The sequence below is a fragment of the Rhinolophus sinicus genome, chromosome 17, assembly GCF_057876585.1.
Source record: "Rhinolophus sinicus isolate RSI-liver-muscle chromosome 17, RSI-T2T, whole genome shotgun sequence".
In the NCBI taxonomy this organism is placed as follows: Eukaryota; Metazoa; Chordata; class Mammalia; order Chiroptera; family Rhinolophidae; genus Rhinolophus; species Rhinolophus sinicus.
Window position 1 is genome coordinate 104,325,783 of NC_142517.1, and position 12,188 is coordinate 104,337,970.

The following is a 12,188-nucleotide window of genomic DNA, read 5'->3' on the forward strand; positions in this document are numbered from 1 at the left end:
ATTAAGTACTGACATGTGAACCAATAGGATGGAATTGATAGTCCAGAAAGAAACCCAAACATCTATGACCAATTGATTTTCGACAATGTGCCAAAACAGTCCATTGGGGAAAGAATTGTCTGTTCAATAAATAGTACTGAGGGGCAGCCCCATGGCTCAGGTGGTTGGAGCGCCGTTCCCCTAACACCGAGGTCGCTAGTTCGATTTCCACATGGGCCAGTGAGTTGTGCCCTCTACATCTAGGTTTGTGAACAACAGCTTGACCTGGAGCTGGGTGCCGTGGGCTGCCGCGAGGAGCCGGCAGCGGGTGAGAGCTGCCGTGTGTGGCCGGCCAACGGCTGACGACTGACTGGCTCAGTCGGGTAGAGCCCAATGCTCATAATACCAACATGGGCCAGAGAGCTGCATCCTCCACAACGAGACTGAGAACAACAATGGCTTGACTCACAGTTGCGGGGGGAGGGGGGCAGTGGGGAGGGGGGAAGGGGAAAAAATTTTTAAAAAAGAAAAATAAATAAACGGTACTGAGATAAGTAAATATCAATATACAAAAGAATGAATTTGAACCTCTGTATCACACTATATACAAAAATAAATAAAAATGGATGAAAGACCATGTAAGAATATTCTATAAAACTTATAGAATAAATATAAGTATTCATAACCTTAGATTAAACAAGTTTCTTAGAGACCTAAAGCACAGTCAACTAAAGAAAAATAGATAAATCGAACTTTATAAAAATTAAAAGCTTTTGTGTCAAAGAATACTATTAGGAAAGTGAAAAGATATTGGACAGAATGAGACAATATTTGTAAGCCATTTGTCTGGCAAGAAATTTTTATCCAAATCATATAAACAGCACTTACAATCCAACAATAAAGAGAGAAATGATCCAGTTTTAAAGTGGGCTAAGGATTTGAGTAGACATTTCTACAAAGGAGCTACACAGATGTCCAGTAAGTACACGAAACGATGCTCAACGTCATTAGTTATCAAAAAACTGGCTATGGTGTAGATCTTTATTCAATAAATTATTTTTGCTTTAAAAACAACAACAAAAAAAGAAAATGAAAACCATAATAAGATACCACTTCATACTCAGTAAAATAACTAAAATAAAAGACAATAGCAAGCATTGGTGAGGCTGTGGAGAAATTAGAACCTTCATACACTTCTGGTGGGAGCGTAAAATGGTGAAGCCACTTTGGAAAGTAGTTTGGCAATTCCTCAGCAAGTTGAACAGGGAGTTACCATATGCCCCGGTCAGTTCCACTCCTGGGAATATAGTCAAGAGAACTGAAAATACATATTCACACCAAAACTTGTGCACCAATGTTCACTGCAGTGTTGTTTATAATAGCCAGAAAGTAGAAATAATCCAAATGTTCCTCAACTGACTAATGGATACATAAAATGTGACATATCCATACAAGGCAATATCCGTTGGCCATAAAAAGGAATGAAGTACTAATCCCTGCTACAATATGGATGAACCTTGAAAACATTATGCTAAGTGAAAGAAACCAGACACAAAAGCTGCATGTTATACGATTTCGTTTATATGAAATACCTAGGTTGGGCAAGTGTGTAGAGACCTTTGTTTCCCGGGGCGGGGGAAAGATGGGGAATGACTGCTAATGTGTATGGGGTGATGAAACTGTTCTGGAATTACATAGCAGTCATTAAAAGCACTCCTTTGAAGTTAAGTAGACCTTACTATGTTTGTGACCTTAAACAATAATAATAATAATAACAACAACAATTTACAATGCTAATTATGTGCTAGCCTTGTGCTAATCCTGCTATAACCTAATGAAGTAGGTATAGCCCCAGAAGAGGAACCTGATGCATAGCGTTGAACATGTTACTTGATATTTCAAACCTTATTTCTGCAGCACTGAAATGAGAATAATTATGTCGTAAAGTGTAAGAAGACTGAATGAGTTGATATGTAGTACCAGTAGTACATTGTTGGTAATGGTACACACTCAGAAATTGGAAAACCTTGTTATTTTTAATGGGTGTCGTGTGATCCATATCATCATGTAAAAAGTCATGCTGACTTCCAGTACACTGTAGTGTTAGTAACGTATAACACTTCCATATGTTTTTGAACGCAGGGCCCCCTGGAGCAGCTGTCCCTCCACCTGCGGGCTACCCAGGAGGCTTGCCTACGGGGTACTACCGTCCACAACAGCCGAGTACCTTCCCCTTGAGCCACCCAACTGGTGGTACGCATCCTATCCAGTACCAGCCTGGCAAATATCCAATGCCAGTTCAATCTGCTCCAATAACATGGATGCCAGGGCCAACTCTTATGCCAGACTGCCCTCCTGGTCTGGAATACTTAACCCAGGTACTCTACACAAATCCATTTCATGTTTTCTCATGAAGTATGACTGAGGAGCCAGTGAAAGACAAAAGGCTGGACTGAGTGGATAAAGTGAGGGTCAGTGATGACAGATGTCTAGTTTGTGAGACTGTGTGAGTGATGGTGCTAATTTCGGAAATGTGAAGGCAGATCAAAGAGTATAGGTATATATCGGTGGGATGAGTAGAGTTTTTGTAAGGGATGTATGTTGAATTTTAAGCTTTATGATGCCTGTTAAAGAAAGTTGACATAGGAATATGAATATAAGAAAAAGTATCAGATATGCTAATCAGCATGCCATTTGCTTAGAAGTAGAATTAACATCAAGAAAAGCAACGTAAAAAAAGAGCAGAGCAGTGGACAGTGAGTGAATTACCAATTGCCTTACTTAGCCCATTGCATTTTTTCACCACCCATAGTTTTTATCATCCATGCCTATCATCCCCCAAAACATGCAATGTAAATAAAAATGGGGGACTTACCAAAGATATTGCTTCAGGCCAAGTTCCAGAGAACCCCTTCCCACAACACAGTGACTCCCTAATTTCTATCTGTACAGATGTCCTGGAGCTACCAGGATATCCAGATCAGAAACTGGGCAACATGCCAAGTTGGTATACCAAGTGGTATTGTTTATAAACCCGTGTCAGAAACTCAAAAAGATTGCTTAAAGAAAGTAAGATAAAGCTAGTATTGGGAATCCCTTAGAAACAGTTATGTTTCACGTTTTAAAAAAGGAAGCATACAAATACATTACAATAAGGGACTTGCCAATTCAGTATGTGTCTTCCCATGTAAACAACCAAATGTTCCTTGGAGGTGACATGCTTCTCTTCTCAATTTTCTATGCTGACAGAGACCCTGTTAATCCTGTGCATTGAAAACCATTGGTACAATGTTACAGTGTTGATATTTGAAAGTACAGTTGGATCAGGAAAATTTGGATTTTACGTGTGCCAAAAATTGTATTAAATTGTTTGGCAAACTATTGACAAAATGTGAAGCCAGTCATTCAGATAAAGTGCTAGAATAAACACCTGTATTATTTTAGAAACTTATAAAATGTTTATAAGTTAGTCAAGTTTACAAAGTCTTTTTAAAACTTGATGAGAAGTACAAATTGTCCTTGGAAATACAAGATCTGGAGTCATTTCTCTTTTAAAAATGTATAGCTTTAATATTGTTCATTGAAATATTAAAATAACAGTTTTTCAGTTTCTTCTATTACTCTGACGGAAGTTACATTAACATATTTCATGAATTCTGTTTTCCCTTTTAGGAATGTTTTGCGCTAAAAAAAAAAAAAAAAAAGTGAAAAAGAAACAAAGCGGGTTTGGAGACAGACAAACCTGGTTTTTAATTCTAGCTCTACTCCCTCCTCACTCTACAACCTTGAAGGAGGTTTGTAATGTGCCTGATGTTTATGGCACACGGGGCTCACCCAATGGATAGTAGCTAGCTGTATGGATATTATTAGTTCTTGTGTGTCAGCGGGAGACAGAGCCAGTCATGTTTTTATCATTTTCTTTATCCTAGTCTTCTGGCAATCTGATTATAGATTACATGAATCTTTTTCAGGACTATCAAGTCGTTTCAGGATTGTGTTATTTCTGGAGTATTGGTTTGGCCAGTGATTCCCCAGTTTGTTGGAGAGCTGCCCCTTAACAGCTGGAGTGTCTTACTGGGCAAACCTCTTCCACTTAACGGGCATATCATTTCTTTAGAATATTTTGCCCGAAAGTGGGTGCAGTGAATATTTTTACTGCTTAGTTCTAGATTTTAACATTCTAGATTTTTTTAGTGCCCACTTTTGATATCTTTTAAGACATGTTTAGACCCTCTCACCTGATTGTGTTTTCATATAAGAAAAAATTTTAATGAAGGATTATATGCTCTCTGTACCTTCCTGTAATCAATCACATCACAAAACATTCATGTGTAGTTATTTTAAATTTGACTTATTACTACCTTAGTGTATTTTTATTAATGTATTCAACAAAAATTTGGTGAAATAATGGCATTTTGGGCAGTGTTCCGGGCTCAGGAATTAGGAATGATCTAATGACTTACAGTGTCTAAAATTGTATAGGTGTGATCAGTCTGTCCTCATGGAGTTTTTTTCTCTTCCGCTAGAATCGTCTCAAGTATAACAAATAATGGGCACATTAAACTGTCTCTCTGTAGAGTGATTCCTAAGTAACGTTAAGGTAGAGTTTAATATTCCCAACCTCCTTTTTCCAGGGATGCCACCCCAGAAAGTTTCCCATCCTTTACCCTAATCTTATTCATATGCTTCCTGCCCTCTCAGACCCTCCATTACTCCAGTGTGCCCCTGAGGAGGTCTTGGCAGTTAGGGCCTCAAGTGGATGGAAATCAGTACAGTAATCTCTTAGAAGTACCTGGACACTCCTGTATGGAGTGCACCCTGGCCGATTCACTCCCCTGAGCCACTGAGGAAAGTGCTTTCTCAGGGCCAGGGCTGTTAATTCCACCCTGAACCTCCTGAGCCATTCCGATCTGTGGGTGACATGTCGGAGAGACCAGTGAAGGGGAACTGAGCTAGGAACAGTCTATGTCAACCAGCTTCTCCTAGATGCTGTTACTGTGGCAGGAAGGTGATTTTCTGATATTTTAGACAAATGTTTCAATCTTTTACAATGGAGCTGCAGAAGTGTTTTTCCTATCTGGACAGCTCCCCTAATAACCATCTGGTGAGGTGCAGATAGGCTAATTCCACTGGATTAAAAAATATATTTTTTATTCCACTCAGTTTCAAAAAGATATTTTGGTATTGATCTATCTTATCAGTTTTCTTTTCTAATGCTAGTTTGATTTAATTCTGTTATTTCTCTCTCCTAATTTCTTTGTTCTGTCCCAACAGCTGGACAACATACATGTTCTTCAGCATTTTGAACCTCTGGAAAGTATGTATAATTCAGTAGTGTTCAGCAGTATTTGACTCAGGTAGAAATTTGCATTATCCAGTATCTAGTTCCTTATTGATATTGATCACTTGTTAGTGGTTCAAAGAGAAAAGGATATTCTCTTTTCAAGAAAGTAAGAAAGAGAATTATTTTGTTTATTTGTACATCATATGTAAACTCAGACTTCAAAAGGATTTTCATTTTATCTGTTCAACCGCCCTACCTTTTACCCATCCCGGCTCCTCCATATTAAATGCTCATGGATGAGAAAAGGAGGGGGCCGAGGGTCTAAATTAGTTAGCCAGGGTCAACTAATCTGGCAGAGATGGAAATGGAATCTAATCTGCTGAGTTCCAGTCCAGTTCCCTTATTTTGGAAGTAAGAAATCACAGGAAACATAATCCTGTTGTTCTCAGTTCATCCTTGCAAGATTATAGGCCGTCATCGTACCAGATCTACACATGTAAATGGTTTTATAATTAATGTTTTCTGAATTCAGGTACTCTAGGAATATAGTTCTAATCTTTGCTGTTATGTGGAAAAGTTTAAAAAATCATTTTACACTGAACTTCTTAAAATAAATGTTTTAAATTTTCAAAATTACTTAAGTACTTATAGACCATATGAATTATATTGGTGTTCTAATTTTACCTGAAGTTTTTAAAAAGCTATTTTGCTTTAAGCCCCTAAAAGGACTTCTTTTTTATTATTTTTATTAAAGTATAGTTGAGTTTCTAGTGTACAACATAGTGATTCGACATTTATATTCCTTGCAATGTGATCACCAGAATAAGTCTAGTCACCATCTGTCACCACACATAGTTATTACGATAATACTATTTTCCTTACATTACATCCCCATGACTGTTTTGTTTTTAATAACTGGAGGTTTATACCTCTTATAGCTCTTGAGGCCTATTTTAACTACTTCTAATTTAAGATGGCTATCTCATTTTGTTTTTCAGTGATGACACGTTTTGAAACTAATAATAAGTATGATATTAAAAATAACGTGGACCAGATGGTTTACACTGTAACTGAAGATACAGACGACTTTACCAGGAATGCTTATCGGACACTGCGGCCCTTTGTCCTCCGGGTCACTGACTATATGGGCCGTGAAATCATGACAATGCAGAGACCGTTCAGATGCACCTGCTGTTGCTTCTGTTGTCCCTCCACCAGGCAAGAGGTCAGAGGATGGAAGTTTCCATTGTTTCTTCCTGATCCAGGTCTTCCCAACATAGTTGTGCTCCGTCGCAAACTACACAGGAGGGTTTTTTCACTGGCTCTGCAGATAGAGAGGATGGAGGAAGCCAGTTTGTCTCACCTCAGGAAAATCAGAAAGGGCTTTTTCCTTGTGGGTTCCGGCTCTTCGGTGCTAATTGGTGGTTCAAGCACAAATTATTGATTCAGTGACCACAGTTCTATCAGTTGTGTACTGAATTAGAAATTAACCTATCGCCTATTACAGTGGTCACACACATTTATCTAAGTGTCTCCAGAGAAAGTAAGCTAAATGTAAATATACGCTTATAGAATTGTAAGTGACTTTGGATCCTTTTACTCTACCCATCACAGTCTACACCTTGCTGTAAATAAAGAAAAAAAGACTAAATGCCTGCAGATGGTGTTACACTCGGTAGGTGGCAGGCAGTGCTAGAACTAGACAGCAGGCTTTCTGATTGACAGTTTGATTACTCTTCTGCAACCGGTGCAGCTCCGGGAACGTTGTTTGCTACAGGGAAGGAAAATTGGTTTAGAGAGAGGTCCGCGACAATCTGAATTTTAGATATGTCACCTACTTAAATTTGTACAATTTAGTTAACCTCTTTGAGCCTCAGTGTTGTACATAAACTGGGCAGAACAATACCCCCTCGGATTACTGGGATATTTAAGTGACATGTTAAATACCAGCATTTACAGTAGTAATTTATTTACATCCTTCTCTGTGCCTTGCTTTATTCACCTGTAAAGTAAAGATATTAATAGTATCTATCTCATGCGATGATTATTTTGAGGATTGAGCAGTATTATAAATGAATCTCAGCTGCTTAGCACAGTGCCTGGCAAACAGTATAGTGTTCAATGGATATTAGCTATTGTCAGATATCTTACACCTTTACCATACACACACAAACACACACACACACACGCACGCACACACACACACACACACACACACACAGCCTTATATTTGAGGTGAATTTACACCTCTATCCTTGATGCTTTTGTATAGTAAGCATTTTTTTTTTTGTATTTATGAGTTGCGCTTTGCATATCAATGCCTCTAAGTGCAGCCTTTCAAGATTATAGGAAGGCAGGATAGAGTTAAGCAAATCAATATTACAGCCGTAGTCCAATGTACGGAACTTTTGTCCACAACATTATCTAAATATTTTTCTGATTTTCCAGTTTTACTTGTATTCATGTGTGTGTGTTTAATTTTATCAACTATGTACATTTCTTTATTCACCACCACAATTCAAACACCAAATAGTTCTAATACCACAAAAACAAACAAACAAACAAACAAACAAACAAACAAACAAACCCTTTTATAATTATCCCTATCTCCCTCCCTTCTCTTCATCCCTAACCCCTGAAACCCACTAATCTGTTCTCCATCTATAATTTTGTCATTTCAAGAATGACAAAAATAGAATCACACAGTTTGGAATCTTTTAGGATTGGCTATTTTCAAATGTCATTACCTAGAGATTCATGCAACTCGGACATATGTTAATAGTTCATTCGTTTTTATGGTTGAATGATCAAATTCTTTTTTTTTTTCATTAAAGTTTATTGGGGTGACAATTGTTAGTAAAGTTACATAGATTTCAGGTGTACAATTCTGTATTACATCATCTATAAATCCCATTGTGTGTTCACCACCCAGAGTCAGTTCTCCTTCCATCACCATATATTTGATCCCCTACCCTCATCTCCCACCCCACACCTCCCTTACCCTCTGGTAACCACTAAACTATTGTCTGTGTCTATGAGTTTCTGTTTCTCATTTGTTTGTCTTGTTCTTTTGTTGTTTTTGGTTTATGTACCACATATCAGCGAAATCATATGGTTCTCTGCTTTTTCTGTCTGACTTATTTCACTTAGCATTATATTCTCAAGATCCATCCATGTTGTCACAAATGGTCTTATTTCATCTTTTCTTACTGCCGGATAGTATTTCATTGTGTATATATACCACAACTTCTTTATCCATTCATCTATCGAAGGACATTTTGGTTGTTTCCATGTCTTGGCCACCGTAAACAAAGCTGCAATGAACATTGGAGCACACGTGTCTTTATGGATAAATGTTTTCAGATTTTTTGGGTAGATACCCAGGGAGGGATTGCTGGGTCATATGGCAATTCTATTCGTAATTTTTTGAGGAACCTCCACACTGCCTTCCATAACGGCTGCACCAGTCTGCATTCCCACCAACAGTGTATGAGGGTTCCTTTTTCTCCACAGCCTCTCCAACACTTGTTACTATCTGTCTTGTTGATGATAGCCATTCTGACTGGAGTGAGGTGATATCTCATTGTGGTTTTGATTTGCATTTCTCTGATGATTAGTGATGTTGAGCATTTTTCCATATGTCTATTTGCCATTTGTATGTCCTCTTTGGAGAAATGTCTCTTCAGGTCCTCTGCCCATTTTCCAGTTGGGTTGTTTGCTTTTTTGTTGTTGAGTTGCATGAGTTCCTTGTATCTTTTGGATATTAGCCCCTTATCGGAGGCACTGATTGCAAAAATCTTCTCCCATTCAGTTGGTTGCCTCTTTATTTTGTCGATGGTTTCTTTTGCTGTGCAGAAGCTTTTAAGTTTCATATAGTCCCATTCATTTATTTTAGCTTTTACTTCCTTTGCCTTTGGAGTCAAAATCATAAAATGTTCTTTGAACCCAAGATCCATAATTTTAGTACCTATGTTTTCTTCTATGCAGTTTATTGTTTCAGGTCTTATGCTTAAGTCTTTGATCCATTTTGAATTAATTTTGGTACATGGTGACAGATACCAGTCCAGTTTCATTCTTTTGCATGTCGCTTTCCACTTCTTCCAGCACCATTTATTGAAGAGGCTGTCTTTTCTCCATTGTATGTTTTTTGCTTCTTTGTCAAAAATTGTCTGCCCATATTTATGGGGGTTTATTTCTGGCTTCTCAATTCTATTCCATTGGTCTACGTGTCTGTTTTTCTGCCAAAACCATGCTGTTTTGATTATTGTTGCCCTGCAGTTCAAGCTAAAGTCAGGAAGTGTGATACCTCCATTATTGTTCTTTTTTCTTAAGATTGCTTTGGCTATCCGGGGTTTTTTGTGATTCCAAACAAATCTGATGATTTTTTGTTCTGTTTCTTTAAAAAATGTCATTGGGATTTTGATGGGGATTGCATTGAATCTGTATATTGCTTTGGGTAATATGGCCATTTTAACTATGTTGATTCTTCCAATCCATGAGCGCGGAATGTTTTTCCATTTCTCTGTGTCTTCTTCAATTTCTTTTAAAAATGTCTTATAGTTTTCAGCATATAGGTCTTTCACATCCTTGGTTAAGTTTATTCCTAGGTATTTTATTCTTTTTGCTGCAATTGCAAAAGGAATTGTTTTTTGTTTTTCTTTTTCTGAGATTGCATTGGTAGTATATAGGAATGCAGTGGACTTTTGTACGTTGATTTTGTAGCCGACAACTTTACTGTATTCATTGAGTGTTACTAATAGCTTTTTGGTGGAGTCTTTAGGGTTTTCTATATATAGCATCATGTCATCTGCAAAGAGTGACAGTTTAACTTTTTCATTCCCAATTTGGGTTCCTTTTATTTCTTTGTCTTTCCTGGTTGCTCTGGCGAGGACTTCCAACACTATGTTGAAAAGCAGAGGTGATAGGGGACAGCCCTGTCGTGTTCCTGAACGTAGAGCAAAGGGCTTCAGTTTTTCACCATTAATTATGAGATTAGCTGAGGGTTTGTTATATATGGCCTTTATTATGTTGAGGTATTTTCCTTCTATACCTGTTTTATTTAGTGTTTTAATGATAAATGGATGTTGTATCTTGCCAAATGCTTTTTCTGCATCAATTGATATAATCATATGATTTTTGTTCTTAATTTGTTTATGTGATATATCACATTGATGGATTTGCATATGTTGAACCATCCTTGTGCCCCTGGGATGAACCCCACTTGTTCGTGATGAATAATCTTTTTAATTCATTGTTGCATTCGATTTGCTAGTATTTTGTTTAGGACTTTTGCATCTGTATTCATCAGAGATATTGGTCTGTAGTTCTCTTTTTTTGGGTTGTCCCTGCCAGGTTTTGGTATCAGGGTAATGTTGGTCTTATAAAATGAGTTAGGGAGTACTGTCTCTTCTTCAATTTTTTGGAAGAGTTTGAGCAGGATTGGTATTAGATCCTCTTTGAAGGTTTGGTAGAATTCACTAGTGAAGCCATCTGGTTCCGGACTTTTGCTTTTCGGAAGGTTTTGGATGACTGATTCAATTCCGTTACTGGTGAGAGGTCTGTTTAGATTTTCCATTTCTTTTTGGTTCAGCCTAGGAAGGCTATATGTTTCTAAGAAGTGGTCCATTTCTTCCGGGTTATTGAATTTAGTGGCATATAGTCCTTCATAGTATTCTTGGATGATCCTTTGTATTTCTGTGGCATCCGTGATTACTTCCCCGTTTTCATTTTTGATTTTATTAGTGTCTTTTCTCTTTTTATCTTAGTGAACCTAGCCAAAGGTTTCTCAATTTTGTTAATCTTTTCAAAGAACCAGCTCTTTGCCACATTAATTTTTTCTACTGTTTTCTTTTTGTTCTCTATTTCATTTAGTTCTGCTCTGACTTTGGTTATTTCCTTTATTCTGCTGACCTTAGGTTTCATTTGTTCTCCTTTTCTAGTTCTTTAAGGTGTAACGTGAGGTTATTTATATGGGATTTTTCTTGTTTCTTGAGATAGGCCTGTAATGATATAAAATTCCCTCTTAAAACTGCTTTCGCTGCATCCCAAAAATTTTGGTAGGATGTATTTTCATTGTCATTTGTTTCTATGTATCTTTTGATCTCTCCTCTAATTTCTTCTTTGACCCAGTCAATCTTTAAAAGTATGTTGTTTAATCTCCATGTATTTGTGTTTTTTCCCGCTTTCTTTTTGCAGTTGATATCCAATTTCAAAGCCTTGTGATCAGAGAATATGCTTGGTATGATTTCAATATTCTTAAATTTGCTGAGGTTAGTTTTATGTTCCAATATATGGTCTATTCTTGAGAATGTTCTATGTACGCGAGAAAAAATATATAGTCTGATGTTTTAGGATGAAGTGCTCTATATATGTCAATTATGTCCATTTCATCTAATGTGTCATTTAGGGCTGCTATTTCATTCTTTATTTTCTGTTTGGATGATCTATCCATAGCTGTCAATGATGTTTTTAGGTCCCCTAGTAAAGTTGTGTTTTGGTCAATTTCTCCCTTTAGTTCTGTTAGTAGTTGGTATATTTTGGTGCTCCCTGATTGGGGGCATAAATATTGATGACTGTTATGTCTTCTTGTTGTATAGTCCCCTTTATCATTATGAAATGTCCATCTTTGTCTCTTGTTATCTTTTTCACCCTGAAGTCTGTTTCATCTGATGTCAGTATAGCTACACCTGATTTTCTCTGGGCACCATTTGCTTGGAGTGTCAATTTCCACCCTTTCACTTTGAGTCTATGCTTGTCCTTGTAGCTGAGATGTGTCTCTTGAAGACAGCATAAGGTTGGGTTTAGTTTTTTGGTCCAGTCTGCTACTCTGTGCCTTTTTGTTGGTGAGTTCAGTCCATTTACATTTAGGGTGATTATTGATATGTGAGGATTTCCTATCATTCTATCTTTAGTTTTCTGGTAAGGC

The 12,188-nt window shown here is 37.4% G+C and overlaps 1 protein-coding gene across 4 annotated transcripts in view; it reads left to right on the top strand.

The window, feature by feature from the left end:
• PLSCR4 (phospholipid scramblase 4) overlaps positions 1 to 12,188 on the top strand; it is a 67,447-nt gene that overhangs the window by 47,147 nt on the left and 8,112 nt on the right. For all 4 annotated transcript variants that reach the window (XM_088794699.1, XM_074333982.2, XM_074333987.2 and 1 more), the window contains exons 4-6: positions 2,122 to 2,357; positions 5,254 to 5,296; positions 6,262 to 6,488. In XM_088794699.1, coding sequence (XP_088650825.1) covers positions 2,122 to 2,357; positions 5,254 to 5,296; positions 6,262 to 6,488 — 506 coding nt within the window. The remainder of the gene's footprint in view (positions 1 to 2,121; positions 2,358 to 5,253; positions 5,297 to 6,261; positions 6,489 to 12,188) is intronic.